General features: G+C 41.9%; 1 protein-coding gene across 6 annotated transcripts in view; it reads left to right on the top strand.

The window, feature by feature from the left end:
- Window positions 1–16,962, top strand: part of PAK3 (p21 (RAC1) activated kinase 3) — a 194,211-nt gene that overhangs the window by 155,502 nt on the left and 21,747 nt on the right. For all 6 annotated transcript variants that reach the window (XM_008170040.4, XM_042851056.2, XM_008170041.3 and 3 more), the window contains 2 exons: window positions 1,260–1,422; window positions 10,309–10,372. In XM_008170040.4, the coding sequence (XP_008168262.1) occupies window positions 1,260–1,422; window positions 10,309–10,372 (227 nt within the window). The remainder of the gene's footprint in view (window positions 1–1,259; window positions 1,423–10,308; window positions 10,373–16,962) is intronic.

Genomic DNA, 16,962 nt, shown 5'->3' with positions numbered 1-16,962 from the left:
CCCTTGTGCAACAGAAATAATTTATAGAAGGTCTATCCCAAAGGCACAGAGCTAGTGCTGGGTTCTGCTCTGCAGGAGATGTTAGCTCAGTTCCTAATCTTGCTCTCCTAAGGCTTGAAGTCCCGAGGAGAAGCATGCACTTAACCCTGTTTTGAGGGGGAATGGAATACTTCTCATCACTCTAGTGATTCCCCTGGCTAATTAAAAGTGCAGTAATAGTCAGAAAAGAGATAGATATTCACCCAGTGTATTCACACTCCTTTCTTCTGACTTAACTGACCTAAAAGGAGTTTTTGTTACTAATGACTCCTGTTTGTTCTACAGGGCCATCACAGGCTCTGGAGCACTGGTGGGCATCCGGATTACCGTGACGGGCCGCAGGTTGCCCACCACTGCTCTGGAGAGTGAGCTGGATACACCTCTGCCTCAAGTATCTTCAGCAGCAGTTTTAACTGAATTCCAAAAATCTTGTTATTACAGATTGTCAAGAGATGCACCTTCCCTGTTGTGCCCCCTACTAGCCAAGCATGGCTCTGCAGAGGCCAGCCTCAGTTTTCCCTTAACATGTCCACATTTGCTCTGCTGGGGGTCCAACTTATTAAACCCTGCACAAAGTATTTCAAAATAGAATTCAGACCCACCGTCTTCACCCCAGTTTCATCTGGGCCTAGCCTCTCCTCCCTGAGTGTCTGTTCTCTCTTTGAAGTTTCGTTCTTTCACTCTGGCACCAAACTTGGCACAGCCTCTCTTCCCCAAGTGTCTGTCTTCTTGCTCTCCCAGCACGTCTTGCCTGGACTTTGAGCCCAGGACAGAAAGAGCCCAACTTGTCTCTCTGTTCCCAGACTGTACGTGTAAACAGAGAATTTGAATCACTGAGACATAGAGCCTCACAATGTAATTTGTACAGTCACCCTTCAGAGCTTAATCAGACTATAAGCAAGTAAATGTTCCCCTCTAGGGTTTGAAATACAAAATTGCAGCACCAAGAACCTAAAAATGAAACTGACTCTAAATAAGGATAAAACTGACTTCATTAGTTTTCCTTGTCCCTGTTTTGAGAAATGCACAAAGGAAACAAACACCTTAATGTAAGTTGCCATTGGTGATAATAAGTAAAGGAACATAATTTGTTTTTGTTTTTTTCCAGTATGACACTTAAGTTGGCAGATTCCCTATAAAGATTTAGATGTGAGATAAAATCTCATGGGGATCCATCTCCATACCCACCTTTCTGACCTCAGAATAATTTTCTGTTGCAGATCTACACTCGGTCTGTAATTGAACCTGTTGCTGCACCAGCACTAGTTAAAGAGGCTACGACCCCTCAGCCTGAGAACTCAAACACCAACACTTTGTACAGAAACACGGACCGGCAACGAAAAAAATCCAAGATGACGGATGAAGAGATCCTAGAGAAATTGAGTAAGTGTCCTGCCCTGACCTCTTGTTTGATAAGATGTTGTCTATATGTGTCTCTCCTGTATGCATGCAGAAGGAATGTCCTTATTTTAGTGTCACTGGGACACTTGGGCTTTCTTGTACACACAGCAGTTGTGCTCGATGGACAGGAAACAGAGATGGAGGGAATCCCTTCCTTCTCAGTGGGCAACCTGTGATTTGCCTGCCTGTGCTTTATAATGTGCAGTAGAGAGAGAGAGAGAGAGAGAGAGAGAGAGAACATTTCTGGATAAGCTGAACACTGTTGCCTAGTAACCCCTGGTGTACTGAGTCACCAACAGGTGTCCATTGGGCTGAGCAGAAAACACATACTACACCTCTTCTACAGTAGTAGTAAGTGCTGCTGGTGAGCATCCCATCCCCTCACGGTACTATGTCTCTTTCGGGTCTGCAGTGGCATAATGCCGCCAATTACTGCTGTTTTGGCTGTGCACTGCCTCTCCTCCCACCCCAGCATGGCTAAGTTCATTAAGCTATAGCTTAGCCCTGAGTATGTAAATCTTCATATTTACAAGCCATTGTTTCTGTTGTGATTGCATATAAATCTTTATTAAACTCAGATTGCAGACTTAGTGGTATAGAAGGGAGATCCTTATGACTGTATCTTCATTACAGTTCTGTGCTGTCTGGCGTTTATATATACCAAGGCTGAATTTGGTCCAGTAACTAAAACTACCTATACAAGGCACCAACCATTGAAATGCAGCAGCCTCTGGGGTGGAAAGCTTCAGCTGTTAATACAGAGCAGCACTACACTGGAAGTCTGCTCAGGCCTAATATTAAAGCCTGACCAGAACTCAACCCGAGCCCAAGAGTGTTGACTCGTTTTCATGCCGGACCCTTATAGGGTGTTAGTTTTGCTCGGAGAGCTATGGGCCACTGGCCAGAGGCTCAGACAGGGGAGGGGGGGAAGGGGAGAGGAGCGAGACTAAAGAAAGAAGGGTGGAAGGAGAGAGGAGCAGGGGAATGGTGGGGAGGAGACTGGGAAAGGGGAGGGAGGGGAGTAGGGAGGAGGAGAGAGGCAAAAATAGGAAGTTGGACGAAGGCATCAGAAAATTGAAGTCACGTGCATGCAGATGTTAAAAATGTCCTGACCCAAGCCAAAGAGTGTCGTTTTCATACTCGACCTGACCTGAGACTTGTAGCTGGGTGCCCATCAGGTTGCAGGGGTCTACGTTACAGTGCTGCTGATGGAATACCCACTACTACTTCCTGTAGCATCTAAGTGTTCCTTGGAGTTCTTCCAACTAGGCATCATCTCAGCCTGTTCCTGCTCAGCTTGTAAAGTCTGTTGGGATCTCAACAAAATATGGTATTACTACGGTCACCATGTAATTCATATACATAGTCAAACCCCATTAAAATTCCTCCTGCCTTCCGGTAATCTCATGCCCTGAAAGTTGTGTTCCTTTTAAAAGACTGAGTCCCCTGCTCCATTCTTGCAAGACAGGATGCATTTTAAAGGGTGCTGGAGCTGGGTTTGGTGCTCAAATGCCGTGACGTGTATGTTATCAAATCAAGATAGATAAAAAAGAATGGAAGTTATAAAATCCTGAAAAAAAATGCCTTTTAATGGAAATCTATCTTTATACTATACTCAGTTTAGTTTTACTTTCTAGCTTCACTCATTAAAAGTGTATAAAAAGAAGTTGGTGCCAGTAATATGGGGTAATCAGATGCTGATTAAAAATCGTTGAGACCTGATTACGTTACATCTCTGCAAGCATCTCTCAGTAGCTAACCATCAAGGCATCCGTTGTAGTATGTACATGAGACTTTGTCACAATTAATTCCTAACCAAATAATTCTGTAATGAGTCTGTAATAATTCTGGTCATGGTCCAGGGATGTATGCCAAATCCTGGTAAGTCTAGAGCAGAAGAGATTTACTCAGGCTTCTAAGCAAAATGACTGATCATTGCTATTTTTTTAGCAGATGGATACTCAGATTCCAAGAATAGGCCATTTCAGTCTGTCCCCAGCTCGAACGAGTTGATAAATAATTTGAGTGGAGAGTTCTAGATCTTTTTTTTTTTTAACATTTTAAATTTGATTCTGATGTCAACAACATTCTGAATTGAGAAAAATGTGTCCTTAAAATGAATAAAAGTTTGAGATAATCTGTAATGCAACGCTTTTATAACAGCCGCCTCTTCACAGCAGAGAGTGTGGTTCTTCACTGACGAGGCAAATGTTACTGCTTCTCTTGTTCATCACTGCTAGTATTAACTAACGAAAATCATTACAATCTAATAAGAATCCTAATGCTTACCCCTTAAAAGTGTGAACCCAAACACTACTGTAGAGTTACTGTAGTGCCTTTTGCAGATTGACTGGTAGATTGATAGAGGGTGAAGAATTGTTCTTGTTAATCTCTGAGGATAGGACAAGAAGCAATGGGCTTAAATTGCAGCAAGGGAGGTTTAGGTTGGACATTAGGAAAAACTGACAGCACTGGAACAAATTGCCCAGGAAGGTTGTGGTATCTCCATCATTGGAGGCTTTTAAGAACAGGTTAGACAAACAAACACTTGTCAGGAATGTTTAGTTATTACTTAGTCCTGCCTTGAGCACAGGGGACTGGATTAGATGACCTATTGAGGTCCCTTCAGGTCCTATATTTCTATAGTTCTATGGTAGATCTATTAAGAGTTGGATCTCAAAGAAGCTAGGTAATATCCAGGAGACAATGAAGTGAGTTAGTAGATATTTTCTAGTGCAGGTAGCTATCTCCTTGCATATTAACTCATAATGGCTACTTTAGCTGAGGCTACATATTTGAGGCATGCTTCTAACGTGAGATCCCCAGGCACACTGCTGGTTTCATGAGGCATGCATACCTGCAGCAATGGATTATTCAAGATGTACAGCTATAATTGCCCGTGTTTCTCATCTTAGAACTGAGCCCTGGATTTATTTCCATTTATTTCTTTGAAGCATTACGACCACCTGCTCTCCTTTTGCTAGCTCCGGAATCTGATATCCACATGAGCAAGGTCTTTGAAGGTCTGCCTCGAGCAAATATGTGACGTGGAGATTTTAGAAAGAAATCCTAGCCTTCAAATTAGTTCAGTTCTCTTCTGTGTGAAATATCGTAGAATATCAGGGTTAGAAGGGACCTGAGGAGATCATCTAGTCCAACCTCAAAGAAGGACCAATCCCCAGACAGATTTTTGCCCCAGATCCCTAAATGGCCCCCTCAAGGATTGAACTCACAACACTGGTTTAGCAGGCCAACGCTCAAACCACTGAGCTATCCCTCCCCCTTTGTGATCACTTTCATCACATATTTTACTGGAGAGTAAATGCTCTATGGGATAAAATGAAATTCTGTCTACAATGAAATCATTAATATTTTCCATTATAATTGTAAAACATAAATGCCCTGATTGTGCATTCATATACGCCTGATTTAGGCCTTGATTTGAGAAAGCACTTGAGCATGCGCTTAAGTCCATCCCTGTTCAGGACAGCAGTTATGCATATTCTTAACTGTAAGTTTAAAGTTAGTCACATGCTTAAGTGCTGACCTGTGTTATGGGGTGCTATCCTGAATTGGGGTCTTACAACAGTATAATGTTGACTTCAGTGGAATTACTCTGATTTGCACTGGTGTAAAAGGAAGAAGAGAGGAGAAACTGTAACTAATTTTCAAAATTAGGTACCTGAAAGTTGCGACGCCCAACATCAGTGGCCACTTCTGAAAATTTTGACAAATGTATTTGTTTGTCTCTTTCTTCTCTGATCTCTTGTAGCAGGAAACTAGTGTCTTGTTACACCTCTGAGTGAGCTCCCGGAAAGTCCTCTTGATGGGTACACTATTGCCCTCAATACAGACACAGATTTAGTAGTATTCAACACAGCCCTAAGTTAGAGTGATTCTGGATACAATTCTTTGGAGACTCTGTTTGCAGCAAAATGGAATATAGTAAAACTCCTGTCTTTCATTATGCATTTCAGGGTATGTTTACATTACCCGCCGGATCGGTGGGTAGTGATCGATCTATCGGGGATCGATTTATCACGTCTAGTGTAGATGCGATAAAATTGATCCCCGATCGCTCTGCCGTCGACTCCGGAACTCCACTGCGGCGAGAGGCAGAAGCGGAGTCGATGGGGGAGTGGCAGCGGTCGACTCGCCACCATCCTCACGGCCAGGTAAATCGACCTAAGATACGCCGACTTCAGCTACGCTATTCGTGTAGCTGAAGTTGCATATCTTAGGTCGATTCCCCCCCTCCCCCCCAGTGTAGACCTAGCCTCAGTGGATTTCTACTCCTATAAGGAAGCTCACTCTTATAGGAAGTATCACTGCTCTAATAGAGTTCCCTTGTGCAACTCCCCATGGAATACAGCAGTTACTACCTTGCAGACTGCAGGTTTTAAGTACAGTTTCTGAAGGGATGCTGAACACAGTTTATTCTTATAGCTCTGATTGGTGCTAAACAGTGTTCATTATCAATTCAGCTGCATCTGTTGTCAGCAACAGGTATTTTTTGTGGCATGGACCAGGCTAAAGAGCATTTTGCCGCTGCTCCATGCAGGAGAAGTAAGTCTCCGTGCAGCTGTCCCTCCTGTGGAGTAAAACAGAGTTTGGCTCGTCTTGCTGCATCATCTACCAAATGAAAATGAAGGTGTACCCTGCCCCAGCAGCCAGTGCCCTCGCCACTGCAGAGGATCAGGAGAGCATATCATTATTCCCAAGGTGAAGAAGTGGCTCTTTTGCTATATAGCTCCTCTCTGCTATAATGAATCTCAACTCACCGTGAAGCATTTTTGTGTAAGTTCCCTTTATGCCTAAAATGCCCTTCATTCTAATTACGGATAATTCCAAGCCACTGTCATTGGGACACTACTGTTTCTTAAAATAAACATTCGTAATACAATTTTCCCTGCTAAAAAAAAGTCTCTGGTTAAAGGGGACAGTAAAGTGTTGTGATTGTGTGTCTACAACTGAAAGAGCAATGCAGAGAATTGTTTCCATATTCCTCAGAAATCATTGTTCTATCATGGGAAGTATTTGATTACTTTAAAATTGAATCATTTCATTTCTCCTTTCTGGATGTCATTTTTATTATTTTTATTTTAAACACATTTACTGCACTTCTCTCAATCTGTGGGAAAGGGTTGGTTAGTGGCTGTATATAATCACTCTACCAACTTCAGAGAGCATAAGTGGACTGGAATCAATAGCATTTTGGTGCTGTCCTTCTGTTTGAAGTTTGCTTTGAGCAAACCCATGACACACTTGAAGAGAGGCCATTTCTCTTCCATTTATCAATCATTTGTCAGTGAGTGGGGATTATCCCTTTTCCACCTGAGGCCTTGGCTACACTTACCGGCAAGTTCGACGGCTGGAAATCGAACTTCTGGGTTCGACTTATCGCGTCTAGTCTGGACGCGATAAGTCGAACCCGGAAGTGCTCGCCGTCGACTGCGGTACTCCAGCTCGCCGAGAGGAGTACCGCGGAGTCGACGGGGGAGCCTGCCTGCCGAGTGTGGACCAAGGTAAGTTTGAACTAATTCGAAATAAGGTACTTCGAACTTCAGCTACGTTATTCACGTAGCTGAAGTTGCGTACCTTAGTTCGAATTAGGGGGGGTAGTGTAGACCAAGCCTAAGTGTAAACTAGTTAACTTCTAGCAAGGTCCCTGAAATGCTGAGTGCAATAAATGTTTGATGTGGAGTCTGAAAATACAGTTAGAATACCTTGTGCTGCTGTCTTATAGGATGAGGTGTGTGGGAGCCGGTTGCTGCACCTCCAACCAGCAAGAACATCTGCTGGGATCAGTAGCAAATGTTGGCTGGCGGATCATGATGCTCCTGGTTGGGAGAGTAGTATAGCACGTGCCACAGCACATCCCCGTTCCCCACAGCTCCCCATTAGGGATCTGTCCTTGACCAGCAGGATTCTTTTACTAAAGGGTGCACCAGACAATATCTGTGCTTCCCACTGCACTGGCCAGAGAGGAGTCAATCAGATGCCCATCAGCATTAGATACCAGAGCACTGAGCTCCATAGTAATACCGTAGACAGGAGCGAGAAAGAGACTTACTTACAATTACTGGCAGCTCAACTAGATGTCCATATTTTGGAATTACAGGCAAACACGTGTCTGTGTATGTGTGTGTGTGTGTGTGAGAGAGAGAGAGAGAGAAGTGTAAATTTCCAGATATGTGCAAAAAAATCATCACATTCCAGACATTTTTTTCTCAGTCAAGGAATAATCTTCTCAACATATTTTAGTAGTATACACAGTACATTAAATCTTTAGTAGCTATTTACCCTGCCATTAAATCTTTAGTTTTTACTTTTCATCAGTTTTTATGTTTTATCTAGGAAAATGGACTAGAAAAGGTAACATTAATTTTGTATTATTTGGGTTTATAAGATTGTGGCTCCATTACTCAATTTAAGCACATGTAACCCTTCTGCCAGGTGGAGCCAGCAGCAAGGAGGGTTGGGTTCAGTATCTAGGGGTTCCTTTTCACCAATACAACACAAAACCGGCTCGAGCCCCCACCCAGTGACCTGGGACAATTACACACCACCCCCTGGGCGCCTCTAAGAGGCAGTACTTCCCCTCTCGTAAGCACAGAGTCTGAGTGTAGCAAAAACTTTTAATAAAAGGAGGGAAGAAACTCAGCATTAATTTGGGAAAACACCACAACTAGGGTTTATAAACATAAACCATGAGCAAAAGACCCACTCCCAAGTAAGTTGGGCAGTGTCCTTTTCTTGTCAGGTTTTTAAGTCCAGCAACCCAAAAGTCCCTTTAACGTGCCCGTCCCTCCTCTGCACCCCACTCACAGTTGCTGTCCTGAGCTAGTGCTGCCCCAGAGTTCAGAGGTGCATCTGCAGAGTTCACCTCCCACCTTGGGTGGAAGGGGTGGGTAAGGAGGCACCTTACACGCTCTGCTGCTTCGGGCACTCACTTGCCGCCTCACCGCCAATTGTCACACCTCTCTGTGGGGCTCTGCTCTGGCCCTCTCGGCCAGCCACCCTGCTGGCCGCTCACCACACCTCTCCACCAGCTGCCCACTCACTGCACCTCTATGCCAGACACCCTGCTGGCCACACCTCTCCATCAGCCTCTCTGCTGGCTGCACCTCTCCACCAGCCGCCTGCTCACTGAGCCTCTCCACCAGCAACACAGCTGGCCAATCGCCAAGATGTCTTCAGGGCCCACCACTTAACACAGCTCTCAGCTGTTAGTGGAGGAGCCTCATTGCTGGTGCACACTGGGTAGTCTCTTGCAAAGTAGGTCTAATACTTAGATCTAGGTATCAGTGATTTCAGCTCTGCAGCATGTAACATGACCCTCAATTGAGTCTAAATTAGCTCTTTTATTATACCATGGAAGGGGGGGGTCAAATGGTGTCTAGGATCCTTAAACTGGACCCACACTAACAGGTATAAGTACCAGCCCCACCCTCTCTTAACTCATTGTGTTTTGGAACCCATGTCCCCTGCCTAGCAAGTGCTGTTCAGCTGAGAGTGAGTCCCTCAATCGGGGTATGCCAGATACCGTTCTGCTGCCCTCGATTCACACAAGCATAACAAGAAGACTGGGGAACTAACACCAGCCACAAGCAATCATTTGGGCAAGCAATCCCATCATGCTGAGCACCTAGGCAGGGTGGGTGTGCCCATGCAAATGAGATCAGCTTCTGAAGTCCTTTTCCACAGCTCACCACTAGATGTCAGGTGAGAGCTCATTCAGACTCTGCTTACACACTCTTTCCCAAATACTGCCCTATTTGCTCCTGATTCAGCCCATTTACACTTCTGGCCAAGCAAGAAACTACCAAATTATTAGCATTTTTGTTTTCAATGGGACTTGTGCTCCTAAATCACACACTTTTGAAAATCCCACCCTTAATTCATTTGCAACTTTCTGAATATTACATGCAAAGCCTTTCAATCAATGCCTGTTGTTGCAATAATTATTCAGTAGAGGGCAGCACTCCATCCACCATAACTTGTTATTGTTATCAATTTATTTATAAAATTACTAGCACTTTATTAATGTAGATAACTTTTTAAAGAAGTTAAAAGCTACAGTCTGAAGAATACTGCTGCTCTTCTAATCTATTTAAAATGCCGTTTCATGTGGTAAGATTAGCATGTGTGTACACTGTAAAGTATTGAGTAAAATGTTTGTTATTGATCAAAGTCAGCCTGAAGACAAGAGTGTTGCTCTTATATAAATGAATTAGATCTCTTTCACAATGAAGCCTACATAATAAAGATTGTCAAAAGCCTGAGATTAATTATTTGATGTTAACTCTTGTTTTTTTAAAAAGGCAAACCAAGGAAGGGCTAATGGAGAGTCATTCCAGGAAACTCTTTATCACTTTCTTCCTAGTCTCTACATGGCAACTGTTTATAAAAGTTGAGTCCAAAAACAAAGTTGGGTTCAATATATGAAAGTATGAACTTCATATATTGAACGAATCATAAAAAGACTAGCTAGTTCTGAGGAAATTAGCATTGTTATGCTAGCACTCATTAATATTTAAGCATACAAACTCATTTGCATATTTATTCATTCGTTAACTCATGTTTGAGTGTTATGTGAGCTCTTCTCCACAGTTCGTGTTCTTAGTTTTCTTTCCAGCTCCAGAGGCAAACATACTCATCAATGGATTAAAAGAAAAGTAGATGCCACCTGAATTATTATACTGCTACTCTTATTTCTAATCCGTGTGCTCTAGTAGTATCATATTGAATCTAAACTGCACATAATCGCAATAATGCCAGGCAATAATGGTGGATTTTTGCCACAGGTTGTCATTGAAGATATAATACTCATTTTCAAGAGAGCTTCATTGTTCTTTTTTCTTTCAGGAAGCATTGTGAGTGTTGGTGACCCTAAGAAGAAATATACACGATTTGAAAAAATTGGTCAAGGGTAAGTACAGTTGGAGTTATATGTATAAATATGGGCCAAATACTTTGCTGGCATTACCTCATTGAAGTCAAGGGGGTAGCTCAGTGGTTTGAGAATTGGCCTGCTAAGCCCAGGGTTGTGAGTTCAATCCTTGAGGGGGCCACTTAGGGATCAGGGCAAAATCAGTACTTGGTCCTGCTGGTGAAGGTAGGTGGCTGGACTCGATGACCTTTCAGGGTAGAATCCCTTCTACTTCTGGGAGATAGGTATATTTCCATTTATTAGTACATTCAGAATATTCATTTCGATTGTACTTATTCCCTCCACATTGATCAGTGTTTTCCTGCGGCCAAGAGGAGTCATCAAAGAAATTTTCATGATGGCTGACTTGATTGCATAAGTTACTGGCACATGGCAAACTTGTCATCCCTCATCTGTGTGGTGTGGTTCATCTGCCTTCATGGAAGAAGCCAATTTTGATATGACCAAGAATTACATGGGCCTACTAGAGAAACAGAAGTTTACCTTGTACTTTATTGCATAAAAAAATGCCATTTATCATTTTATCTGATGGGTGTTATTGTACAGCTCAAAATGACATTAGTCAAAAATCATTTAGTTGTTAAAGAGAATATTTCAGGAGTCAGGTTTAAAATCATGTAATTTGAGAACAAAAATCAGAGGCTAAATAACTTGTTTCCCAGCATATATAATGAAAAGTATGTATAGAGAAATGCAATTCATTCTGATGCACAGAATCCTCACTAGCTGGCCATAAGAGACAGCATTTGCCAGTAATCAGAATCATGGTGTCTTCAAAGTGTTAGGCGTTTACCCAGAATGGAATCCCATGTATGCTTTATCAGACGAGTAAGAACAAGGTAATTTTGAAATTGTGTGGTGTTTGACATGCATTTTAAATACTAACACTGACTACAGATAGGGTCTGATTCTCTTCTCCATCACAGCCAGTTATGCAACATTGTAATTCCATTGTTTTCAGTGGAGTTACTCCTGATTTACATCATGTAAGAGCAGAATTGGGCCTTCAGGTTACCAGCAATAATTATCACTGAATTAAGGGTACTGAGGTTAGCAGGTATCTTTGCGCATTGTATATATTATTGGATTTGAATTTTCTGTAACTTCTGGTTGACTTGGAACTGGTATATGCAGAACAAGAAGAGACCATGTCTTTTCAAGCTCACATTGCTTTTTCTTTTAGATTTATAATAAAAAGACTCTGGTTTGAAAGGGCAGTTATGGGAAGACGATTTCAAATAATGTCAGCTTTCATTACTTTCATTTACCTTATATCACTTAAAATACATAAAAGTACATCTTCATTCTGATTGTACAACGTCAAATGTGCTAGTTAGAGTTAAATGAGAAATGAAACGTAATATGACCAATAGTATAACAGAGCCATAGTCCACCTTACAGGGTGCTCTAAATGGGTTTAGATAGGAACTTTTTGATCATCTTAAGTCCCAATGTGAGTATTTTCTAATGTCCATAAATATACATTTTAGAATGTAAATCTTGTAAACGGGGTCAAACTGCATGTATGTAAGTAGTGAGAAATTAGGCTCTTCTTTAACTTCTTGAGTTCTTAATTCAATGAACTTGTGTCTTCCTGTGCTTATGGTGGTGCCTCTTTATGGTATTGTTTTTGTGGAAATTCTCTGACCTGTGAAATCACAAATCTAATCACATGTAGATTAAGCACGAGGCATATTCTCACCAGAGCTGTGCATTACAAAGATGAGATAATTGCAATCCTGTGATGAGATAAACAAACACTATGTGTTACTGCAAGCTATTTACCACAGCCACAAAATATTATTTACAGAAGAATTAAAGTCTTTGCATTTCTGATAACCATCTTGAAATCTTCTGGGAAACCATAAGATTTTTTTGCCTGGGTTGTACATTAAACAATGTATTATTATTGTAGAAGCAAATGTCTTTCTGGGAGTTTAGAAGCAGGTATAGCTTTAGTAGCCATTATTCTAACAGTGTTCTTACTTTGGGCTTCTAGAATTGGAGCATTATGTGTTATTCACTTTTATGCAAAACTTCACATAAAATCTAAATTTAACATGCTGTACTCCAGTGTATTAGACAGCAATTTTATCAAAGACATGAAGAGGCTGTTTCTTTAGTTGGGATTATGTGAATTTGGGGAGGGAGGGAGGAGGGGAGAGAGGCACACACACACCATGACCTTGCCTCTAAGTTTTGCTGAAAAGGAGCAAGCAGTGGACACAAGGAAGGTCTATGTATCTATAGAAATAAACTCACTTCTCTCTGCATTTCTTTTTCTGTCCAGACACTAGAGAACAATGTTAAGACTGTAGCGAACACATTCTTCCTTTAAGGAGGTCACTTTACCCTAGAACTACAGATAGTGACGAGTGCAGTGGTTGTCAGGGAACTGCAAGGCACGTAAATATTGCTATTACCAAAATAACTTATTTTGATGGCAAACATTTTGTTCCAAAATATGAACATGCAAAGAAGTTTAGATAAAATAAGAACTGTCTGGAATTATTGCCCAAAATTCAACTTGAAATAGACCAGAACCATTTTGAGCTCTTGTTAACTTCATATAGATGTGTGTATATATATATAACCTTCCCCAAAACACCCCAACAACCCATCTTACACAATGTTAAAATTGTAAAGTCAAACTCTTAAAAGTTAGAAAATGACACAATTAAGGTTGTTTGTGCATTTGCATTATGACAGTATTTAATTAAATGATCTCACACTTCTTTTACACAACTTTCCCTGCCTCATTCAATGTCAGGAGGACAGCAAAAGGCACTCTTGACACTAGGGTAACCTGCTTTCTCACACCAAATTTCAAGTCCCTACTTCCAAACATGGACTTACTAGAGCTTCTCAATTAAACAGTTGTAGGAATTTTTTAACAGGCAAAATAACATTCTTGGAAATGGCTGAACTTTCAAAAAAAAATTTTAGCTGAAGCTTAAAAAAAAAGTAGCCTGAGACCAACACACCGCATGGAAAATTTCATCCCAAATGGTTGACGTTTGGCAAAGTTATAAGCACCTGGAAACAGGGTCTTATAATGAAAAACGTTGAGCAGCCTTAACTATCAGCATCACTATCAACTCTGTACCTACTGTTTATTATGATGACTTTAAATTTCAGACCTGCTAGTAGGAAAATAGTGAGAGAAGCTATTCTTGCTGGATTTCTTAGTCACTTAAAAGTGGGATGTATAAGATCATTCACAACTTTGAGAAAGAGAACCTATTCTCTTAAGAATTCCTGTTTGATTTTGTAACCACAGAATTTTGGATTAGCATCTGAATCATAGAATCATAGAATCATAGAATATCAGAGTTGGAAGGGACCTCAAGAGGTCATCTAGTCCAACCCCCTGCTCAAAGCAGGACCAATTCCCAGCTAAATCATCCCAGCCAGGGCTTTGTCAAGCCGGGCCTTAAAAACCTCCAAGGAAGGAGACTCCACCACCTCCCTAGGTAACGCATTCCAGTGTTTCACCACCCTCCTAGTGAAATAGTTTTTCCTGATATCCAACCTGGACCTCCCCCACCACAACTTGAGACCATTGCTCCTTGTTCTGTCATCTGCCACCACTGAGAACAGCCGAGCTCCATCCTCTTTGGAACCCCCCTTCAGGTAGTTGAAGGCTGCTATCAAATCCCCCCTCATTCTTCTCTTCTGGAGACTGAACAATCCCAGTTCTCTCAGCCTCTCCTCATAAGTCATGTGCTCCAGACCCCTAATCATTTTTGTTGCCCTCCGCTGGACTCTTTCCAATTTTTCCACATCCTTCTTGTAGTGTGGGGCCCAAAACTGGACACAGTATTCCAGATGAGGCCTCACCAATGTCGAATAAAGGGGAACGATCACGTTCCTCGATCTGCTGGCAATGCCCCTACTTATACAGCCCAAAATGCCGTTAGCCTTCTTGGCAACAAGAGCACACTGTTGACTCATATCCAGCTTCTCGTCCACTGTGACCCCTAGGTCCTTTTCAGCAGAACTGCTACCTAGCCATTCGGTCCCTAGTCTGTAGCAGTGCATGGGATTCTTCCGTCCTAAGTGCAGGACTCTGCACTTGTCCTTGTTGAACCTCATCAGGTTTTTTTCTGCCCAATCCTCTAATTTGTCTAGGTCCCTCTGTATCCGATCCCTACCCTCTAGTGTATCTACCACGCCTCCTAGTTTAGTGTCATCTGCAAACTTGCTGAGAGTGCAGTCCACACCATCCTCCAGATCATTAATAAAGATATTAAACAAAACCGGCCCCAGGACCGACCCTTGGGGCACTCCGCTTGAAACCGGCTGCCAACTAGACATGGAGCCATTGATCACTACCCGTTGAGCCCGACGATCTAGCCAGCTTTCTATCCACCTTACAGTCCATTCATCCAGCCCATACTTCTTTAACTTGGTGGCAAGAATACTGTGGGAGACAGTATCAAAAGCTTTGCTAAAGTCAAGAAATAACACATCCACTGCTTTCCCCTCATCCACAGAGCCAGTTATCTCATCATAGAAGGCAATTAGGTTAGTCAGGCACGACTTCCCCTTCGTGAATCCATGCTGACTGTTCCTGATCACTTTCCTTTCCTCTAAATGTTTCATAATTGATTCCTTGAGGACCTGCTCCATAATTTTTCCAGGGACTGAGGTGAGGCTGACTGGCCTGTAGTTCCCCGGATCCTCCTTCTTCCCTTTTTTAAAGATGGGCACTACATTAGCCTTTTTCCAGTCATCTGGGACCTCCCCCGATCGCCATGAGTTTTCATTCAATCATTGCAGGCTTCCCTGAAAGAAGCTTTTTTTGAGACACTCCCATCTTTTTTTTAAATGTGAAAAATATATAATGACTCAGATTAAGGACTTACAAATGCAGAGCAGTGTTTGCATTCAAAGAAAAGACGTACAAAAACCACCCCTTTGGTTTTATGAGGACAGGACAGAAGTTTAATCTTATAGCCAAGATGAAAATATATTTTGACCGCTGTGATATCAAAGTTTCATTCCACATATTTCACGAGTCTGGCAAAGGGACTTGTAAATGCTCCTTTACCTTGCACTGAATACAGATTCCAAAAGAGAGCTGAAGCATGTGGGAAGTGAAGTTTGTTCTGAGGATGCTGTCCGCTCAGGCTTTGCTTTTCAAGTGAGACAAGAAGTTGATGTGCTTATTTACAGGATGGGACATAGTAAATGAGATGATGTGGCTGTTTATGTATTTAGTTAATGTTAATGAAGATGACACAGCTTATTGAGTTGATTTCCTGGCATTTATTACAAATAATCAGTTAATATGATATTGAAGATAGTAATAGAATAGGAAATGAGTGGCTAGATCTTTCAGTAGCTGTTAATAAGGAGACTAGAGGGGAAGACATGGTTCCCTGGCAGACTTCAGTTGAAGAGGAGCTTTGGATATGAGGAAAAGTGAATTGGGTGGGCAATCACTCAGCAGTGCTCCATATGGCTAGTAAACAGTGTACATTAGTCAGCAGAGTCGCACGCCGAGATAGGTGAGCTTCAGAGCTGAATCTCTTTTTGGGGGGGTTGTCCTTGGTTTCGGATTTGAGGACATTTCAAGATACCTAGGAAACATACGTTATGGCTGCTTGATATTGAAGGCTACACTGGCTCAAATCAGTTTCTGGTTCCTATCTAAATTCTTAGCAGATAGCCTTGAGCCTACAAAAAAGCATCCTAATTCAAATAGCTGTTTTGAATAAACCCTAACAGGAGTGAGCTAAGGAAGTACAGCTCAGTATTAGCAACCCTGAATAAACTGTTGGATTTTTATGAAAACAAATTGGATTAATCTCCACAATTAGAAAATGCATTTGCATAGAAAAATGCATTTGCATTTATATTAAAGGAATGCATAGCATGCCAAATGATAACATTGTTTCCAATTCAGGCACTCAGTCTGTGGTGCACAAAAGAGTGAGTCTGGCAAATTAAAATGCTATGGAAATATTTCAGCTTCCAGGTGAACAGAACTAACATGTAACACTGGGCAACACTAACTGGTTTCAATTGAAATGAGCTGGTTTTCACTCAGAGTAAGTAAACGTTCCAGCTTCCCTTCCCAACATTTCCATCCTGGTCCATCCACTTCTGCAGACAAGCAGGAAAAGCTCTCTAGATGATCACAGTTTGAGAACCAATGCTTTAATTCAGGTGTTAGCTTCCAGTAGTGTTAACAAATGTTACCATGGCCCCTCGACATTTAAATCCGTTAGGTGGTTTACTCTGTGTATTACCTCTTCCCAATTCTAGTCATCCACAACACTGTAGGGAAAGAATCTTTCTTAATCAGGAACAGATGGCAAAAAAACAGACTGTCTAGTCTGCATATGCCGATCAGTGTGTCACTTTATTTTCTGGTGGCTCTATGACAGACTCCAGATCTGCTTTGAAAATGAAACATGAATGTAAGGGCGAAGAAGGATTCAAATGTCTGACACCCTAAAATAGGAAGCTGCCGAGTGACTTGATGTGCTTAGGAATCTGGGGCTTCTTATTTATTTATTTGTATTCATTTTTAGGAGTCTAGGACTTCTCACCTAGCAGAA

The sequence above is a fragment of the Chrysemys picta genome, chromosome 9 (assembly GCF_011386835.1).
Source record: "Chrysemys picta bellii isolate R12L10 chromosome 9, ASM1138683v2, whole genome shotgun sequence".
NCBI classification, from domain to species: domain Eukaryota; kingdom Metazoa; phylum Chordata; order Testudines; family Emydidae; genus Chrysemys; species Chrysemys picta.
The sequence above is the reverse complement of the archived record's forward strand: the minus strand, read 5'-3'. Positions and strand labels throughout refer to the sequence as shown.